At 53.3% G+C, this 19,456-nt stretch overlaps 2 protein-coding genes across 4 annotated transcripts in view; one reads left to right on the plus strand and one right to left on the minus strand.

The window, feature by feature from the left end:
• Positions 1–981: 981 nt before the first annotated feature.
• FEZ1 (fasciculation and elongation protein zeta 1) lies at positions 982–16,813 on the plus strand. The gene is made up of 10 exons (XM_054292973.1): positions 982–1,069; positions 5,366–5,683; positions 8,672–8,768; positions 9,737–9,838; positions 11,071–11,287; positions 12,959–13,230; positions 13,922–14,002; positions 14,399–14,474; positions 14,951–15,016; positions 16,658–16,813. Exons 2-10 carry the CDS (start codon positions 5,409–5,411, stop codon positions 16,672–16,674), a joined length of 1,203 nt encoding a protein of 400 aa, XP_054148948.1. The 5' UTR covers positions 982–1,069; positions 5,366–5,408; the 3' UTR covers positions 16,675–16,813.
• A 1,301-nt stretch (positions 16,814–18,114) lies between these two features.
• PKNOX2 (PBX/knotted 1 homeobox 2) overlaps positions 18,115–19,456 on the minus strand; it is a 103,911-nt gene continuing 102,569 nt past the window's right edge. For all 3 annotated transcript variants that reach the window (XM_054292921.1, XM_054292919.1, XM_054292920.1), the window contains one exon: positions 18,115–19,439. In XM_054292921.1, coding sequence (XP_054148896.1) covers positions 19,192–19,439 — 248 coding nt within the window. In that variant the 3' untranslated portion in view covers positions 18,115–19,191. The remainder of the gene's footprint in view (positions 19,440–19,456) is intronic.

The following is a 19,456-nucleotide window of genomic DNA, read 5'->3' on the forward strand; positions in this document are numbered from 1 at the left end:
TGAAGTGCTCAGGGCCACGTTTGATGGGGTTTGGAGCAACTTGGTCCAAGCCTGGGAACAAATTGAGCTTTAGGGTCCTTGTCCTTCCCAGCCCAAACCTTTCTGGCATTCGAGGATTTCTCCGGCACCGAGCCAAAGCACGCGGGGCTCCAGCCAGGACTTGGCAAAATTTCATCAAACTTAACAACAACCATTCCACAGACTCTTTTCAGGTTTTTTTCCTTAATATTCACAACTTGAAGCCATAAGCCAGAGGAGAAACCTTTCTCCTGTCCTGCTGCATGGAAAACCAGCACGGAGAAGGAGCAGGCAGCTGCAGGCAGCAGAGATCTGGGAAACTGAGCTTAAGCCCACATATTCCACTTGGCTGTGAACTAAACCCAGATTAAAAAAAAAAAGAAAGAAACAAACAAAAAAAACCAAAACCAAAAACAAAAACAAAAACACCCAAAACCAAACCAAAACAAAAAATCCCTCCAAAAACAGGAAAGAAAAGAAAAAAAACCTAACCCCCCAGCACACATGACAACATTCATCTAAAGCAATTTTTTAAATTGCTATTAAATTTTAAAATCTAAAGCTGAAATAAAATTATTATAAAAAGCTACTCATTTCTTGTGATTACTATTTTTTTTTTGGGGGGGGAGGAAAAAGGATTTTTATTTTCTAATTCCCTTTATTTTTGTTTTATAATTTTTAATTGTTTTATTTTAGAAAAGAAAAGATCTTCGGATATACGACTCGACCTTTACGTAATCTTTTTTTCCATTTCCTCTCTGTAAATTCCCATTGTCATTTCCACGATTTCAGTGATGTTTTCCCTTTCTCCCTCGGTGTCAGGGACACACAGGCCCGCGTGTATAAATGATGGATGGACAGAGGGGGGGTTCAAAGGGATTTTTGGGGACAGAGAAAAGGACGGAGCCCCCCCCGGGGTGAGCGATGACGTCACGGCTCCCTTGACCACCATCCGCATCCCCCTTCGCGGTGACGTCACCGGTCCTCCCCCGCGCCTGCGCAGTGCGGGCGCAGCACCCCCCGGAGCGGAGCGGAGGATGCGGGGCTGCAGGTGGGTGCGGGGCCGGGGGGGGCCTGGGGGGCTTCAGGGGGGCTGCAGGTGGGTGCGGGGATGGGGGGGGTGCAGGGGGGCTGGGGGGGCTTCAGGTGGGTGCGGGAATGGGGGGGCGGCGCGGGATGCGGGGCTGCCGGTGGGTGCGGGGCTGGGTGGGCGATGGAGGGTGCGGGGTTCGGGGGGAGCAGGGGCGATGCTGTTGTTGTAGGGGGAGCGATGCTGTCCTTATGGGGGGGGCGATGCTGTCCTTGCGGGGGTCGCACGGGGTTGTTGCGGGGGTGTCGGGTTGGAGCGCACCGCGGGCTGACGCTGCGGGCAGGGCCGGGGAGCGGGGCCGGGGCCGCGCCGCTGTCAGCGGCCGTGCGGGGCCGTGCGGGGCCGTGCAGGAGCGGGGTGCGCTCGCACGCTGCGGGGGCGGCCTGGGGGGTCCTGGGGGCGCGGGGGGGGCGCCTGCGGGGCGGTGCAGGGAGGGGCGGCGAGGGCGGGTCCGTGTGCGAGTGTTTGTGTGCGTGTGCGCGCAGCGAGTGTGCGAGGGGTGTGCGTGCGTGTAAGGGCTGAGCGTGTGTGCGAGGGATGTCTGGGCAAGGGATGTGCGTGTGTGCGAGGGATGTGCGTGTCCAGATGTGTGTGCGAGCGATGTGCGTGCATGTAAAGGCTGAGCGTGTGTGCAAGGGTTGTGCGTGTGTGCGAGCGATGTGCATATGTGCAAGGGATGTGCGTATGTGCAAGGGATGTGCGTGTGTGTGAGGGATGTGCATGTGCAGATATGTGTGCAAGGGATGTGTGTGTGCACAGCACTCAGCGTGTGTGCAAGGGATGTGCGTGTGTGCGAGGGGTGTGCGTGTGTGCAAGGGATGTGCGTGTTAGGGGCTGAGCGTGTGCGAGGGATGTGTGTGCAGGGGATGTGCATGTCCAGATGTGTGTGCAAGGGATATGTGTGGGTGCAAGGGATGTGTGTGCAGGTGCAGATGTGTGTGTAGGGCTGTGTGCATGTGCAGTTGTGTGTGGAGATGTGTGTGCATGCAGATGTGTGCATGTGAAGGTGTGGAGATGCAGCTGCAGGGGCACACGTGCAGGCACGTGGATGTGCAGGTGTGTGTGCAGGTGTGTGTGCATGCAGGTGTGTGTAGGGCCTGGAGCTGGCTGCTGTGGGGTCCGTGGTGCATGTGTGGGAATGCACAACACGCAGTGGTGCACAGTGTGTGTGAGGGGATGCAGGCATGCACTGGGGTGCACTCTGTGTGTGTGTGTGTGCACAGCATTGCACGTGGGGATGCACGGGTGCATGGTGTGCACACACAGACACGGTTGCGGATGCATGGTTGCAGAGGTGTGCATGCTTGCACATGTGGGGATGCGTGAGTGCAAGGACTTGCATGGGACAGGGTGTGCCTGCACTGGGGCTCGTGGGGGTGAACGTGTGTGCAGCCCAGCGCATGTGCACCACTGCAGCACACATGCCGCTGTCTGCAGACACTCTGTGCACGCATGCACTGCTCCGTGTGTGTGCTTTGCATGTCTCTGTGCAGGGCACGCGTGTTCACAGGGAGCCCAGGGCCCTGTTGTGTGTCTGTGTGTCCGTGTGTCCGTGTGTGCTGCAGGTGTGTGCCGGGCTGGGCTCCCCTGCAGGGCACACGTGCAGGGTGTGCATGCACAGGGCGTGTGCTGCAGGGCTCGGGGCACCAGTGGGGCACACGTGCATGGGGTGTGTGACTGAAATCCCTTTCAGGGCAGGTTTGCCCCAGAGCTGTGATGTTTGTGCTGCCCTCCCCAGGGAAGCATGGCCAGGGTGGGCAGTGAGCTGGGGCGCTGATACCTGTGCTGGGCTGCTCCTGGCTTACCACTGAGTTACTCATTGCTTCCTCTGGGGCTGCTGCTAGGATGCTACTGGGATATTCTCAGTAATCTCCTGAGTGGGTAGTGAAATGCTGTCAAGACTCAGCTGAGATGCTCTCAGATGCTGCTGGGATGCCATGAGTTTACTAGGATGTGGACTCTGCAGACAGCAGTGAGGCACTTGCAGAGTGGCACTAAGCTACTCTCAGGATACTCTGTGGATGCTACTGGGGTGCTGTAAAAGCTCCACTAAGGTACTATCAGGCTGCTACTAAGATACTGAGGTACTCATATGAAGGTACCACTGGAGCAGCTCACACGAGGTTCCTCTCAGGATACGTCCAGGTTGCTTCCAGTGTGGATACAGGGCAGTAAAATACCTGGATAACACCACAGTGCCACCAACACACTGAGATAACAGCTGGGTCCCATTACACTACTACTAGGATCCTATCAGCACGCTCCTTATCTACTACTGTGATACTATCAGGGCACCAGAGTGCTCTTGGGATGCTCCTGACAGAATCAGGATATTTCTGCCTGTGCTAGTACAACATTAGAACAATGCTGAGCTACTCAATGCTGAGCTGCTACTAGGATACTCTCAGTGTAGCACAAAGGCACTACCAGGATGTTGCCAGCATGTTATTAGGATAACACTCCAAAATATCCCTTGGCTAATTGTAAATGTATTGTTAATGCTAATGAGTATTACTAATGAGGCACTACTAAGATACTACAGGGTCATTGCTAGGATACATTACCAGGATATTATCACAGAGCTCCCGAGATGCTCCAGGACAGGGGTCAGTTTGCAGTGGGGTATTCTCAGGACAGGGGTCAGTTTGGAGTAGGATATTCTCAGGACAGTTTGCAGTGGGATGCTCCAGGACAGGGCTCAGTTTGGAGTAGGATGCTCTCAGGATAGGTCAGTTTGCAGTAGGACACTCCAGGACAGGGGTCAGTTTGCAGTAGGGTGCTCTCAGGACAGGTCAGTAGGATGCCCCAGGACAGGGCTCAGTTTGCAATAGGATGATCTCAGGGGTCAGTTTGCAGTGGGATATTCTCAGGACAGGGTCAGTTTGTAGTAGGACACTCTCAGGACAGGGCTCAGTTTGGAGTAGGATGCTCCAGGACAGGGCTCAGTTTGGAGTAGGATGCTTTCAGGACAGGGGTCAGTTTGGAGTAGGATGCTCTCAGGATGGGTCAGTTTGCAGTGGGATGCTCTCAGGAGTAAAGTGCACTTATCTGTAGGATACTTCCAAGATGCTACACAAGGGCACTAGCAAAGGTCATGGTAAGAGAATTCTGGGATGCCATCAGGGCAACACTCACATTTTTGGGGTACTGGCAGCACATTGCTGATACCTTCAGGCCACTTGCTTAGCAGTGATATAATGTGAGATTAAAATCTTTTCTGCCTCAGAGATGGGGTAACAGAGGTGGCTGAAGCTGATAGGCCAAGAAAAGCTTATAGTGTATTGTGATTAGGAAATTATTGTAATTAGTTGGCTTCTGATTGTGATGGTGTGAATTATAACATCTGTATTGTCTCACCCTGCTCAGGAGACTGAAAATGCAATAAAAGTTTTAAAACCCCTCTCAGTTACCCCATCTCTGGGTCAGAAAAGGGCTGACCATTTATCTGACTATATGGTATGAGGATACAACTAAGATACTCCCACCTCAGGGAAATGGATAGTGGCATCACATTTTTTACAAACTGTCAGGGTAGCACTAACCTGCTTGGACCACTGTCTGCACTTTGTTGCAATTAATAAATTACCACTAGAACAGTGCCACAATATCAGAATATTTCTTCTGAGGGTAGCACATCCTGTTGGGATGCTACCAGGATACTACAGAGATACTGCTGGTTGTGGAACAGCCCTGGCAGCAGGGTTTGGGTGAGCACAGCAGCAGTGATGAGAACGGGGCGCTGGGTGTTGTAACCTGTTAGTAGCCTGGTGAGGGAACAGGGAACGGGGAGCTGGGCATTGTAAGCTGTTAGCAGCCTGGTGAGGGAACGGATTGGTGGGTGTTGCAAGCTGAGGGAACAGGGGCTGGGTGTTGTAAGCTGTTAGCAGCCTGGTGAGGGAAGGGGGAGCTGGGTGTTGTAACCTATTAGTAGCCTGGTGAGGGAATGGGCAGCTGGGTGTTGTAAGCTGTTAGTAGCCCAGTGCCTGATGGGCAGCTAGGATAACACCACAGTGTATCCTAACACCACAGTGTTATCCTTGTAAGCTGTTAGTAGCCCGGTGCCTGACAGGCAGCTGGGTGTTGTAAGCTGTTAGTAGCCTGGTTCCTGACGGTTTGCTGGCTGTTGTAAGCTGTTAGTAGCCCGGTGCCTGACGGGTTGCTGGCTGTTGTAAGCTGTTAGTAGCCCGGTGCCTGACAGGCAGCTGGCTGTTGTAGCCTGTTAGTAGCCCGGTGTCTGACGGTGCCCTGTCCCTGCAGCTAAGGCAGCAGCAGCAGCAGCAGCAGCAGAGCCGTGTGAGGGATGGAGGCGCCGCTGGTCAGCCTGGAGGAGGAGTTCGAGGAGGGGCCCGCGGACGATGGGGGGTCCCCGCCGCGCCCCGCGGACCCCGCGCTGGCCGAGCTGGAGAGCTTCTCTGCCGAGATGATGAGCTTCAAGTCCATGGAGGACCTGGTGCAGGAGTTTGACGAGAAGCTCACCGTGTGCTTCCGCAACTACGACGCCGCCACCGAGGGCCTGGCGCCCGTGCGGGGCCGGCTGCAGGCGCAGGAGGAGGAGGAGCGCCTGCAGGACGAGGAGTGAGTAAAGCCCCCCTGCTCCTGGGGCCTCTTCCCACCCTGAACCCCCCCACAGGGCAGGCAACCTCCCAGCACCGCAGCATGGCCGTGCTCCGCGCCATACTCCATGTAGTATGCTGTGAGTAAGGGTCTGCGTGCCGCCTTGCAAGGTACAGCCCATGTGCAGCTCGGCCCCTTGCATCACAGCACAGTGCAGCAGCATGGAATAGCTGGGTAGAATCTTTTGAGTAGCTGCATAGTATCTTTTGAGTGTCCCTGTAGTATCTTTTGAGTAGCTGTGTAGCATCCTGTAAGCAGGCCACCCTCGAGCCTGCACGCATCCTGTAAGGGTCAATAAACACTCCCCTTTCCCAGAGCGTGCACACAGCATGACTGTGTAGCACTTCAGAGTAGTGGTGTAGTATCTTATGAGTAACATCACTCCACTGCCTGTTAGACCTCCTTGTGCTCTTCTATGAGCCTATCACCTGCAAGTCAGTGCCTGGACTGTGCTGTGATCATACAGCACCTTGGAGTAGCTGTGTAGGATCCTTGGAGTAGCAGTGTGAGGTCCCTGGAGTAGCAGCCTATGAGGAGGAAGAGCAGCGTGTCCCATGCCACGTTGCAAGGAGCCAAAGCTCTGTCTGTGCAAGGAAAGCCCCAGGGGTTGAACATAAACCTTGAGTAAGGTGTGAGTAGACCCCTTCTGTACCATGCCAAGGGATGGCCGAATTCCCTAGGGTGAAATTCCGCCCCCAGGGCTCCCCAATTATTATTGTGCCTTTGTGTTAAATCCTACAGTTTCATTAAAAACCTCGTTTTGTTCCAAAATGCCATTTTTTCCTGCAAATCCTTGGCCTTTTTCCTCCTGATGATTCACACTCTCACATTTCTAGTGGATTTTTTATCTATTTAATCTGTATTATTCCAAAATCACTAACCCTCATTCTCACCAAGCAAAGGGGTTACATTCAACCCAAAAAACCCCAAATCTGTTGGTTTGTGTTTGGATTTTTTCCCCAAACCCACTGAGGCTGCAGCGATTTTTGCAATTGGACAAAATCGTGGTTTTTGAGAGCAAAATGCAGCTTGGCTGCGTGCCGGGGCTGCCGCGCTGTCGCCGCTTTGTGCCACTTATTGTGTCTTTTTTGGGTCACTTTGGGCAAAACAGGGCTTTTTTTTTCAGTCTTCTTTGAATGAGCCCTGTGTGCAAGCTGGGGGAGGGGCCATGGCCTCACAGGCAATGCATTTCCAGAGTTTTTAACCATTTCTTGCCATAATTAGCTCAAAAATCACTGCTGGTCTTGGCCTGCCCCTGTGGGGTGCTGGTCCTTTAAGAGCAGAGGAAAAAAAAAATCAAATTTGGGGGAATAAAATCAAATTTGGGTGGATAATTACTAATTTGCAGTGCTTTGTTTAAAAAGTAAGTATTTAAGATTTGACATCTGCATTTTTTGTGTGTTCCTTTGTGAAATCTGTAATTCCAAGGGGAATTCAGCCCTGGTGAGAAGGGAAATAAAATAAATCCCAAAAGGGAGCAGTTTTGGGGCTGGAAAAGTGGCAAATGGTTTTGGGGTGATTGTCAGGATTTTGATGTGGCACTAATTGGACTGAAACCCCATTTCTGGTGTGAAAATGGGGGTCTTGCCTGAGATGGGGAGAAAATTTTAAATTTCTTTCTGTGCCTTTCCCCCATTTTTGACCTTTTCTCCCATTTTTGGCCTTTTTCTCAATGTTGCCACTTTTCAGCTATTTTTTCCCATTTTTTGTCTTTCTCTTCCATTTCTTCCCTTTCTCTACTTTCCCTGCCCTTTTCTCCATTTCCCCCCTCATTCTCCCTTTTTTCTTATGTTTTCTCCTTTTCTCCATTTCCCTTTTCTCCTGATTTTTCCTTTTTCCTCTTTTGGCTCTTTTCCCATTCCCTATTATCTCCTCTTTCCCTTTCTTCCCTTTTGTTCCTCTTTCTCCATTACCCACCATTTTTCTTCTTTTCCCTCTTCCTCATTTTTCCTTCCATTTCTTCCCTTTTACCCAAATTTTCTTCCCCCACTTCTTCCCCTTTCCCCCCTTTTTGCCATCTTCTTCTTTACCCCTTTTTTCTCTTTTCTCCTGTTTCTCCCCTTTCCTTTTTTCCCCTCTTTCCCCTCTTTTCCTTCTCTAATTTCTCCTCTTTTGGTCACTATTTCAGGAAAGCATTTTAGGGTATTTCTAGGTGTTGAAAAGTGACATTTTGGGATTTCTGGGGTATTTCAGTGAGGGGAGTGGGTGGTTGGAACATGACATTTTGGGGGTATTTCAGGGTGGCATTTTGGGGGTGTTTCAGAGGAGCATTTGGGGACAGTTTGGAATATTCCAGGGCAGAATTTTGGGGTGTTTTGTGCCACTTCAGGGTGGTGATGTTTTTGAGTGGCATTTGGGGACATTTAGAGACATTTTGGGACATTGCTGTGGCCTTTGGGAGTGTTTTGACAGCAACATTTCAAAATGACATTTAGGGGGCATCTCAGGTGCTGGGGAAGCATTTTTGGGTACCTTGGGGTATTTTCAGGGCAGGATTTCATGATGCTGTTTTGAGAAGCTTTGGGATCTTCTAGGACAGCATTTGGGGTTTTCTAGGATATCATTTGGGGTGTTTTGGGATGTTTCAGGCATCTCAGTGGTGTTTGGGGATTTTTGGAGGTTATTTCAGGATATTTCTGGGCTGCATTTTGGGATATTTCTGGGCTGCATTTCAGGATATTTCTGGGCTGTATTTTTGGGATGTTTCTGGGTGCATTTTGGGTTGTTTCTGGGCTGCATTTTGGGATGTTTCAGGGCAGCATTTTGGGATATTTCTGAGCTGCATTCAGGAAGTTTCTGGGCTGCATTTTGGGGTGTTTCTGGCCTGTATTTTGGGATATTTCTGGGCTGCATTTTGGGATGTTTTGCAGCATCTTGGCCTGCCATTTTTGGGCTGTGTCTCTGAGATGCAGCATTTTGGGATCAGCACTGACCACCCACCTCCTGCAGGGTCTGGGATGCTCTCACTGATGGCTTTGCCCCCCGGGGCTCCCCCCGGCCCTGGCAGCTCCCTGGGACCGAGGCCCTCGATGGCACCGACCCCCAGGTAGGGCTGTGACATCCCCGCAGGGTCCCCTGGCTGTGACTGACAGCTGTCAGTCAGCCCCGAGGCTCAGTGACCACCATGCATTGCAAACCACCCACAAAGGGTTGGTTTAGCACCTGGTCTGTGCCAGTTTGCCCCCATGCCATGGGTGGGGTGGGTGGTTTTGGGGTAGAAAATGGGTTTTCATTTCTAGTAAATTTGTGCTGTCAATGGCTGCTGTTGGGGTTGTGAAAATGTCCCAATATCCATGGAATTGAACCCATTTGGATGTGTTGCTGAAGGGGGAAGAGAAGATAACTTTCTTGGGTTGTTTTTTGCTAAAAAGGTGAAAAAAGATGGTGAAGATGGGGAAAAAGCAGATGCCTCTTCACCCAACATCTCCATCCATCCATCCATCCATCCATCCATCCGTCATCCATCCATCCATCCATCCATCCATCCATCCATCCATCCATCCATCCATTCTCTGGTGGTGTTCCCCTCTGCCACGTCCCCACCTGGTGTCCCCACCCTGTGTCTCCATCAGACCTCTCGCATTCAGCCCCATCAGCCCTCATCTCCAGCATCCTCTGTGTCTCCACCGAGCATGTCCAGCCTCACTCTCCATCCAGCACCTCCATCCAGCACACCTGGACTTCTCCCTGACTTCTCCCTACTCCATGGCTCCATCCTGCAATCTCCATCCAGGATCTGTCCAACATCTCCGTCCATCTCCTGCAACACCTCCCCCTCCAGAGCTGCCCATTATCCCTGCCCAAAGCCCCATCCAACACCCCCATCCAGCATCTCCATGCAATACCCTCAATCCAGCGTGTCCCATTCGATGTCCCCATGTCCCCCCATGTCCCCCCGTGCCAGGCTGTGGCTGTGCCCATGCCAGGGCTGTGGGGCTGTCCCTGCTGGGGCCATGCCCACACCAGGCTGGGCCTGTGGTGCCACCAAGGCTGCCCAGCCTGTGTCTGCTGCAGCTCGGTGGGAAGGAGGAGGAGGAGGAAGAGGAGGAGGAGCTGACTGAGAGGAGTGAGCAGGACTCTGGGATCAATGAGGAGCCGCTGCTGACAGCTGAGCAGGTACCCAGGGGCACCTGGAGCCCTGCATGGCCTCCCAAAGCCAGGCTTGGCCACCTCAGCCCATGGCCATGAGCTGAAAGCATGAGAAAAAGGCAAATCCCAACATTTTGGGGTGAGACATGCAGGACCTGGAATGTGGATGTAGACAGAAGTGTGGGCTGTGGGGGTGAGGAGGGATTTGGGTGCACGTGGGGAGGTGGGCTGTGGGTGCTGCTGTACAAAATGGGGGGCGTGGGGGGAAGGATGGAAGTGTGGGGGGCCGAGGTGGGAGGCAGCTGCAGGTGCTGGTGTGGGGTGTAGGATGCAGATGTGGGGTGCAAGATGCGGGGTACAGATGTGGTGAGGGGGATGTGGAGGCAGTAGCAGGGTGTGGATGCAGGATAGAGAATGCAGGTGCAATTGCAGGATGCAGGAGGAGGAGGTGGGTGCAGAGAGCAGATGCAGCCAGGTGCAGGATGCGGATTTAGATGTGGGTGCAAATCCCCAGGATTTGGGTGTGGGTGGGAGTGTGGGATGCAGGTGCAGGACCCAGAGTAGAGATGGATGTAAATGCAGGTGTTGATGCAGGAGGAAGGGAGCAGAATGCAGATGCAGGATGGAGGGGAGGATGCAGAATGCTGATTAGGATGGAGGATGGAGGGAGCAGGATGCAGATGGAGGATGCAGGATGAAGGGAGCAGTTGCAGATGTGGGTGCAGGGCAGGAGTGCAGGGAGCAGGTGCAGGGCAGTTGCAGGTGTGTGTGCAGGATGTAAGAGTTGCAGGGTGCAGGAAGGATGCAGGTGTGGGGTGCAGGATGTGAGGGATGCAAGGTGCAGGACAGTTGCAGATGTGGGTGCAGGGCAGGAGTGCAGGGAGCAGGTGCAGGGCAGTTGCAGGTGTGTGTGCAGGATGTAAGAGTTGCAGGGTGCAGGAAGGATGCAGGTGTCGGGTGCAAGGTGCAGGAAGGATGCAGGTGTGGGGTGCAGGATGTGAGGGATGCAAGGTGCAGGAAGGATGCAGGTGTGGGGTGCAGGGTGCAGGAAGGATGCAGGTGTGGGGTGCAGGGTGCAGGAAGGATGCAGGTGTGGGTGCAGGATGTAAGAGTTGCAAGGTGCAGGAAGGATGCAGGTGTGGGGTGCAGGGTGCAGGACAGTTGCAGGTGTGGGGTGCAGGGTGCAGGAAGGATGCAGGTGTGGGGTGCAGGGTGCAGGACAGTTGCAGGTGCACATGGAGGTCCCTGACGCCCCACAGGTCATCGAGGAGCTGGAGGAGCTCATGCAGAGTTCACCCGACCCCGAGGCTGACCCCGAGGGTGAAGAGGAAGAGGAGGAGGAGGATGAGGAGGAAGAAGAGGAAGAAACCAAGGCTGATGCTGAAGGCAAAGGTGGTGGTGGGGGCACGGAGCCCATCGTGCTGCGGGAGCTGCATGCTTTCTCCCCTGCCCTCAACAACAACTGCTCCCACGAAGGTACAGCCAGCAAAGCCCAGGCCAGTCACTTTTTGGGGACAATTCCAACCAAATTGGACAACTGAGTCTCTCCAGGCCTCAGTGCTGGCTTGCTCTGGGATTTGGCCAGAAGGGCTCTTGGCAAAAACTGTGAAGAACACAGGGATGTGGCTTCTGGTGTGGAAAGGCACGTGGGGGTCACCAGCAGCCTTTGTGTTCTGCATGGGGGTTCCACGCACGTGAGATTTGTCACTGCTGGCGTGGGCTGTGTCACCAACAGGCCCAGGCACTTCACTCATTGCTCTGCTCTTTATCTCACTGTGCAGCTTACCGATCATACCATGTCACTAATTGCACTGTGCATGTCACTCATTGCACCATGCATGTCCATGATCACACCGTACATGTCACCAGTTGCTCGATGCATGTCAATGGTTGCACCACACATGTCAATGATTGCACCATACATGTCACTAATCACAGCCTGCCTGTCACTAATTGCACTGTGAGTATCACTGAGTGCACCTTGCATGTCACTAATGGTGCCAGAAGTCCCTTAATTGCTCTGGGCACATCGTTTATGGCTCTGAGCATATCAGTAATTGCACTCTGGGTTTATCTCTTTCTGTCTCAGAAAATGCAGAGCCCATCTCACTGAGCACGAGATGCATTTTACTGGCTGCAGTGTGTGTTTCACTGACTGCACTGGGGTGTCCCTGACTGCACCAGGCATTCCCTCCTTTCCCCATGCATGGCACTGCCTGCAGCGAGTCCAGAGGAGGCCACGGGGATGCCCCAAAGGCTGCAGCTCCTCTGCTGGGGTGACAGGCTGGGAGAAGGCTCTGGGGAGAGCTCAGAGCCCCTGCCAGGGCCTGAAGGGGCTCCAGGAGAGCTGCAGAGGGACTGGGGACAGGGATGGAGGGACAGGACACAGGGAATGGCTCCCACTGCCAGAGCGCAGGGATGGATGGGATATTGGGAATTGGGAATTGTTCCCTGTGAGGGTGGGCAGGCCCTGGCACAGGGTGCCCAGAGCAGCTGGGGCTGCCCCTGGATCCCTGGGAGCGTCCAGGGCCAGGTTGGACATTGGGGCTTGGAGCAGCCTGGGATAGGGGAAGGTGTCCCTGGAAGGTGGAACGAGACGGGCTGTAAGTCCCTCCAGCCTCTGTTGGGGATATCCTGGGACACCAGGGATCTGTACCCAGGCAGAGCTGGGGTGGATGTTCAGGATATCCCGGGACAGTGGCTGATCTGTGCCAGGCAGGGCTGGGCCGGCTGTCAGGATATCCCGGGTCAGCAGGGGTCTGTACCCGGGCAGGGCTGGGGTGGATATTCAGGATGTCCCGGGTCAGCAGGGCTCTCTGCCCGGGCAGGGCTGGGGTGGATATTCAGGATGTCCCGGGTCAGCAGGGCTCTCTTCCCGGGCAGGGCTGGGGTGGATATTCAGGATGTCCCGGGTCAGCAGGGCTCTCTTCCCGGGCAGGGCTGGGCCGGCTGTCGGGATGTCCCGGTCTGTACCCGGGCAGGGCTGGGGCGGCTGTTCAGGGATGTCCCGGGTCAGCAGGGCTCTCTGCCCGGGCAGGGCTGGGGTGGATGTTCAGGATGTCCCGGGTCAGCAGGGCTCTCTGCCCGGGCAGGGCTGGGGTGGATGTTCAGGATGTCCCGGGTCAGCAGGGCTCTCTGCCCGGGCAGGGCTGGGCCGGCTGTCGGCGCGGGAGCTGCTGGCGGCCGCGGGCCGGGCGGAGGCGGCGAGCCGGGCGCTCTCGGCCGAGCTGGTGGCGCAGCTGGCGCGGCGGGACGAGCTGGCCTTCGAGAAGGAGGTGAAGACGGCGTTCATCGGGGCGCTGCTGGCCGTGCAGGGCGAGCAGCGAGAGCAGCGAGAGGCCGCCCGGCGCCGCCGCAGGGACAAGGGGCTGAGCCTGCAAGGGGCGCGCTCCGAGCGCGGCGGCAGCATGCCCCGGAAGGTGGGCACCGGGGGGGCACCGACAGGAGGGGGGTGACCCGGGGCCAGGGGGGAGTGGGGACAGGGTGGGGCAAGGGGATGAGGGATGGGATGGGATGGGATGGGATGGGAATATTGACAGGGTGGGGCAGGGCAACATGGGAGCAAGGCAATGGATGGGATGGGATGGGATGGGATAATGGGATGGAATGGGATGGAAGGAGATGGGATAATGGGATGGGAATAGTGACAGGGTGGGGCAGAGGGACATGGGGATGAAGGGATGGGATGGAATGGGATAATGGGATAGGATAATGGGATGGGAATAGTGACAGGGTGGGGCAGAAGGACATGGGGGCGAGGCAATTGATGGGATGGAATGGAATGGGATGATGGGATGGGATGGGATAATGGGATGGGATGGGATAATGGATGGGATGGGATGGGATGGGATAATGGGATGGGAATAGCGACAGTATGGGGCAGACGGGCATAGGAAGGACACAGGACAGGGGGAATGCAGGGACGGGGGCACTTGGAGCAGGGACACAAAGGGATATCGGGGGGGGGGGGTTGTGGAGCAGGGTGCAGGGATCTGGGCAGGGTGTGGATGTGGGAGGCAGGGGGTTGTGGGGCTGCTGGTGGCAGGGGAGGTGCCAGGCTGATGTCGCTGCCCTGGGAGGTGACAGGGTGACACCTGGTTGTGTCCCCAGCGCTTCAGCATGGAGGGCATCTCCAGCATCCTGCACTCCGGCCTGCGCCAGACCTTTGGCCCTACCACCAACGAGAAGCAGGTGCCCTTTTCCCACCCCAAAATTGCCCAAATCTGTTTGTTTTCATTCCTCCTCCCTGATCTCCCCATTCCCCTGCATCCCCAAACCCTCTGTTAAAATCTTTCTTCATTTTACAACCCTGCTCCATCCCCTACACCCTGGTGAAAAAACCCCAACCCCTCTTGAAAAAATTACCTGTTTTCACCCCAAAAAGTCCTGCCTGAGAAGGGATGGATTTGGGTGGAGTTTGCAGCACCCAGTTAGTTCAGGACTCCTCAAAATACCTGCAAATTAACTGCAATTGCAGGAATTTTGCAGAAATACTCTAATTTTCCACAAATTTGTCTCAAGACAGTGCAGAAACCAGGCAGTTTTGTGCCATTGGGGTGGTTTTTGGGGTGGCTTTTGTTTTTGCAGTACCTGAACACGGTGATTCCCTATGAGAAGAAGGGCTCACCACCCTCTGTTGAGGACCTGCAGATGCTCACCAACAGTGAGTATCCATTCAAGCTGCTGGTTTGGGTCAGCATCACATGTTTTGGGGGACACAAAGGCACATTTTGCTTTGCTTCAGTGGCTGCAGTTTGGGGTATCATTGCAGCACAAAAGTTTGGGGGATTTTTTGCATCATGGGCAGTTTAAGGTGCATTATCATTGCAATAAACCCACCTGGTGGGGAAAATCCCTGGTTTGCATCACTGCAGCACAGCTGGTTGGCAGCCAACACCTCCCCCAGTTTATGCTCCTTATACCAGGGTTGGTTTGGGGGTAAATCACCCATTCTGCACTGGCACAGGTTGGCTAATGGGGATGGAATTCCTTTTTGGTCCTTTTTGTGTGGGTGTTCCCAGGTCTGCCGCATTAATTGTATGGGGAAATGGTATGGCAGCTGTGGGGCTGGTTTGGGGGGGGGAAAGGGGCATTTGGGGGGCAGCAGGACCAGGCTCACAGCTTTGTTCTCCCCCACAGTCCTGTTTGCCATGAAGGAGGGGAACGAGAAGGTGCCCACTCTGCTCACGGATTACATCCTCAAAGGTACCTGCTCCTGTTCCTGCCCCTCGTGCATCCTTCAGTCAGCTCCTCCACAGCTCTGGGCCTCCCCCACAGATCCTTTTGCATTCTCCTGCCTCCCACTGCATCCTTTGTGTGTCCCTTGGGCATCCCCATCCATCTGGGCATCTCCTGGGTGTCCTTGTGCATCCCTGTGCATCTCCCACACCCCTTTTGTCCATCTCTTGTGCATCCTCCTGAGTCCTCGTGTGTCCTTCATGTTCCTGCTGTGCACAGCTCTGTGTGTGCATCCCTTGTGCATCCCCTTCATGTTCCTGCTGCATCCCGTGTGCGGCCTCCTGCAGCATTTCTGTACCCTCATGTGCCCAGGTGCCTTGTTCACACTCGTGCAGCCTTTCTGCTCCTGAACCCCTGTGCATGTGGGGCACACTCCTGTGTCCCTGTGCCCTCCTGGCTGTCCCTGTGCTCACTCCTGTCCTTGTGCAACCCCTGGGCACCACTGTCCATGCACATGCAGCCCAGTGCAGCCCTGTGTGTCACTGTGCACCCTCATGCAGCATTGCACTGTGCATTCTTGTGCATCCCCGTGCACACTTGTGCATCCTCCTGCATCCCTGTGCATCCTCCTGCATTCCATTGCTTCCTTCTACATCCCTGTGCATCCTTCTGGATCACAGTGCATTCTCCTGCATTGCAATGCATCCTTGTGCATCCTCCTGCATCCTTGTGCATCCTCCTGGATCACAGTGCATCCTCCTGCATCCCTGTGCATCCTCCTGCATCCCTGTCCATCCTCCTGCATCCCTGTGCATCCTCCTGGATCACAGTGCATCCTCCTGCATCCCTGTGCATCCTCATGCATTCCAGTGCATCCTCCTGCATCCTTGTGCATGTTTGGATCCATCTTCCTGGATCACAGTGCATCCTCATGCATCCCAGTGCATTTTCATGCATTCCAGTGCATTCTTGTGCATCCCTGTGCATCCTTATGGATCACAATGCATCCTCCTGCATCTTTGTGCATCCCTGTGCATCCTCCTGCATTCCAGTGCATCTTCATGCATCTTTGTGCACCCCTGCCTTCTCATGCATCCCTGTGCATCTCCCTGCATTCCAATGCATCCTCCTGCATCCTTCTGCATACCAATGCATCCTCCTGCATCCTTCTGCATACCAATGCACCTCCATGCTTCTCCCACCCTCCTGTGCATCCATGTGCATCCCTGTGCATCCTTGTGCTAGCTCATGCATTCCAGTGCATCCTCCTGCATCCCAATGCACTTCCATGCTTCCCCACACCCCCCTGTGCCTTCCTGTACATCCTCTTGCATCCCTGTGCATCCTTGTGCTTGCTCATGCATTCCAGTGCATCCTCCTGCATTCTAATGCATCTTTGTACATCCTCCTGCATCTCTATGCATCCCTGTGCATCCTCCTGCACCCCTGTGCATCCTCCTTTATTCCAATGCATCATCCTGCATCCCTGTGCATCCCTGTGCTCGCTCATGCATTCCAATGCATCCTCCTGCATCCCAGTGCCCCTCCATGCTTCACCCCACCCCCCTGTGCATCCCTGTGCTCTCTCCTGCCTCCCTGCACCCTGGGTGCCCCCGTGCAGTGCCCCAGCCCCTCTCTCTCTCTCTCTCTCTGTGTCTCTCTCTGCAGTGCTCTGCCCGACCTGACGCGGTGCTGCCCCCACACTCCCACCCCGGCGCCTCCAAAGCGGGGCCAAACCCCAGGAAAAAGGGTCACCCCCCCGTGGCTGCCCCACCCTGCACTTCCCCCTTTGCACAGCTGGGAATAAAGAATTCCTGACGTTAATTAGGCAACTGGTGTCCAGTGTCTGTGTCTCCCCTTGCTCCTGGCGGCGCTTTGCAGCTTTTTGATAGGAAAATGATATTTTTAAGCAAAAAAATCCCAACATGAATATTCTGGGATCACTAAAAAACACAAACTTCTGGCTAACGAGCTGCTGGCTGCAGCTGCCACCATCAGAGGGGCAAAATTCAGATTAAATTCCATTCTTGGGGATTTTTCCCATTTTTTCACTTTTCCGTGATCCCATTTTCTGCTAAAAATTGTGCAAACATCACCCAAAAAATCAATCCATTATTAAGGAATGGCTCATTAAGGGACAGAGGGGCTTCCATCTCTTCCATTTGGGAAAGAATTGCTCTGTTTTGAGGTTTGTCACTAATTTTGGGGAAGAGTGCCTAATTTGGGGGTTGTTGCTCGTTTTTGCAGAGTATTGCCCATTTTGGGGCAAATTCAGTCATTTTGGGAGGACATACTCATTTCCAGAAGGAGCAGTTTGGGACACCATCCTTTGGGGGCATGTCACTCATTTTGGGGCAGAATTTATGGAGAACACAACTCCTTTTGGGGTGAGCACCCATTCTGGGGGAGAATCACTTATTTCAGGGAGAAATTAGCCCCTTTTGGGTCATCATTTGATTCTGAAGAGCATCCCTCATTTTTGGAGACCATCACTCATTTTGGGGTTGTCTGGAACACTTTGGGGGAGCTTCTGGGGGAGAATCACACATTTTTGGAGAGAACAGCTCATTTTGGGGTGTGTATCATTGGTTTGGGGTATTCATCATTCATTAGTGGGCAAAATCCCATTGGTGCTTGTTTGAGGGGGAAAGTTTTAATTTTTGGTGGACCATCAGTTTTGGAAGTATAAATCTAATTTTCTCCACATCACTCAATTACCAACTTGGATCCATCCACCCATTTTGGGGGTAAATTAGTTTTATGGGGGGAGTTTTGCCCATTTTGGGGGGTTATTCCTGCATTTTGGGTCTTCTCCACTCAAAGGAAGAAGCTGCCAAGAAAATACAGGTGCGACCCCTCATCTTGTAGCACTTTATAATAAATGGCCAGGAATTAATACTAAATTACAATGAATCCTTTATGAAATTACAGATTACATTCACGCCAGATCAGTATCCAAAAATAGGCATTTCTGCCCATTGCATCACTTGTTCTTTTAATCCCAGCTCTTGTTCAGGTTCTTTTGTCAACTCTTCAAGAGCCAGGAAAAAAAAAAGGACAATATGGGCAAAAAGCCTCCAAGAAAATGATCCTTCTCCTAGAATCTCACATTTAGAGCAGGAACCTGCAGAAGACAATTCCTTTTATTTTTGCCCTGGTTTGCTTTTGCATTTCCTCCCATGCCACATTTTAAGGCGAATCCACCCTTTTGCTAGCATTTAAAATTAAAAAACCCAAAATACAGGGTTTTTTGGCAGTTGCCCTCCCCCATGGGGCTAAAGCTCCTCCATTTTTCCATGTGGAGGGACAATACCAGGGAGAAATCATCTTTTAAGCAACAATACTTTGTTTCCTTCCACCCAGGTGAGTCTTGCACATCACCATTCAATTTTGGGTGAAATCTTGAGTTTTTTTAAACCAATTTTCCCCCCATTTTTAACTAACTCTGTGCCAAAATGCCTTTGGAAAAGTTTTACTTCCGGCAGCCAACTCTGCCTCCAATCTCGGCCCTTAAAGACAAGAATGGGGAAAGCTGGATTTTTTCCAGATTCAGCAGAGGTTTTAGCATATAAATTAAAGGATTTGGAGGAATTTCCTCCCTTTTCCAGAAAACTGTGTCCAGAGTCACCAAGCAGCCTCAGCATTGGGGCCAAAGTTGGGAGGTTTGGGCAATCCCACGAGTGGAGCACCAAACCCTCCTTGGATATAGCAGAATTTGCACTCGCTGATTATTTTTCTTCCCCCTCCATGCCAGTATTTATGCCTGTGAATGACCTTTCTGGGGGAAAAAAATCCAAAAAGCATCAAGTCCTGGGGCTGGTTTGGCTTTTCTTTGCACCAAGAAATCCAAGGGATGGGCGCAGTGGCCCACCCAGCACTGCCCCCCAGCATCCGAGCGTCACATGGGGAAAACAACTTTCCCTAAAAATGCTTTTGCTTACCAAAAAATGAAGGGAAAAAGAAAAACAAAACCTGAAATAAAAGATTAATCTGGCCACAATATGTGCCTTGTAAACGTGTGTCCACTTCTGGGCGCTGCCATGGTGGTCCCTGTGCTCCTGGGGCAGCCAGGGCCTCTGCCAGCACTGCCAGTTTGCTTTTTTCTCACTAATTTCTTCTTCTTGCCTTTATTTTTTTTTTTTGCATTTTGGGGGGAATTTTGTATCTGGTGCTGTCAATGATTTGGGAGGGTGCAGGAGGAGCTATTCCAGTGAGTCACTGTGGTCCAAACCAAGGTCAGCACCAGGTGCTGCTGGGAGGCCACCAGGCTCTTCCTCCAGCTCTTCCTCCTCTTCCTCCTCCTCCTCCATCTCGTCCTCGTCCTCCTCATCCTCCTCCTCTTCCTCAGTGCCATCCAGGGAGTCGTCGTGGGCTGCCAGCATCGCCTGCTGCATGGCCATGGTGGCAGTGGCTGATGACAGGGGCTGGAGGTTGTCCATGCTGAGCGAGCCTGAAATTAAAAGCACA

This window comes from Melozone crissalis, unplaced genomic scaffold, assembly GCF_028551555.1.
Source record: "Melozone crissalis strain CALT ecotype California unplaced genomic scaffold, PUWL_Pcris_2 ptg000120l_1, whole genome shotgun sequence".
Classification (NCBI taxonomy): domain Eukaryota; kingdom Metazoa; phylum Chordata; class Aves; order Passeriformes; family Passerellidae; genus Melozone; species Melozone crissalis.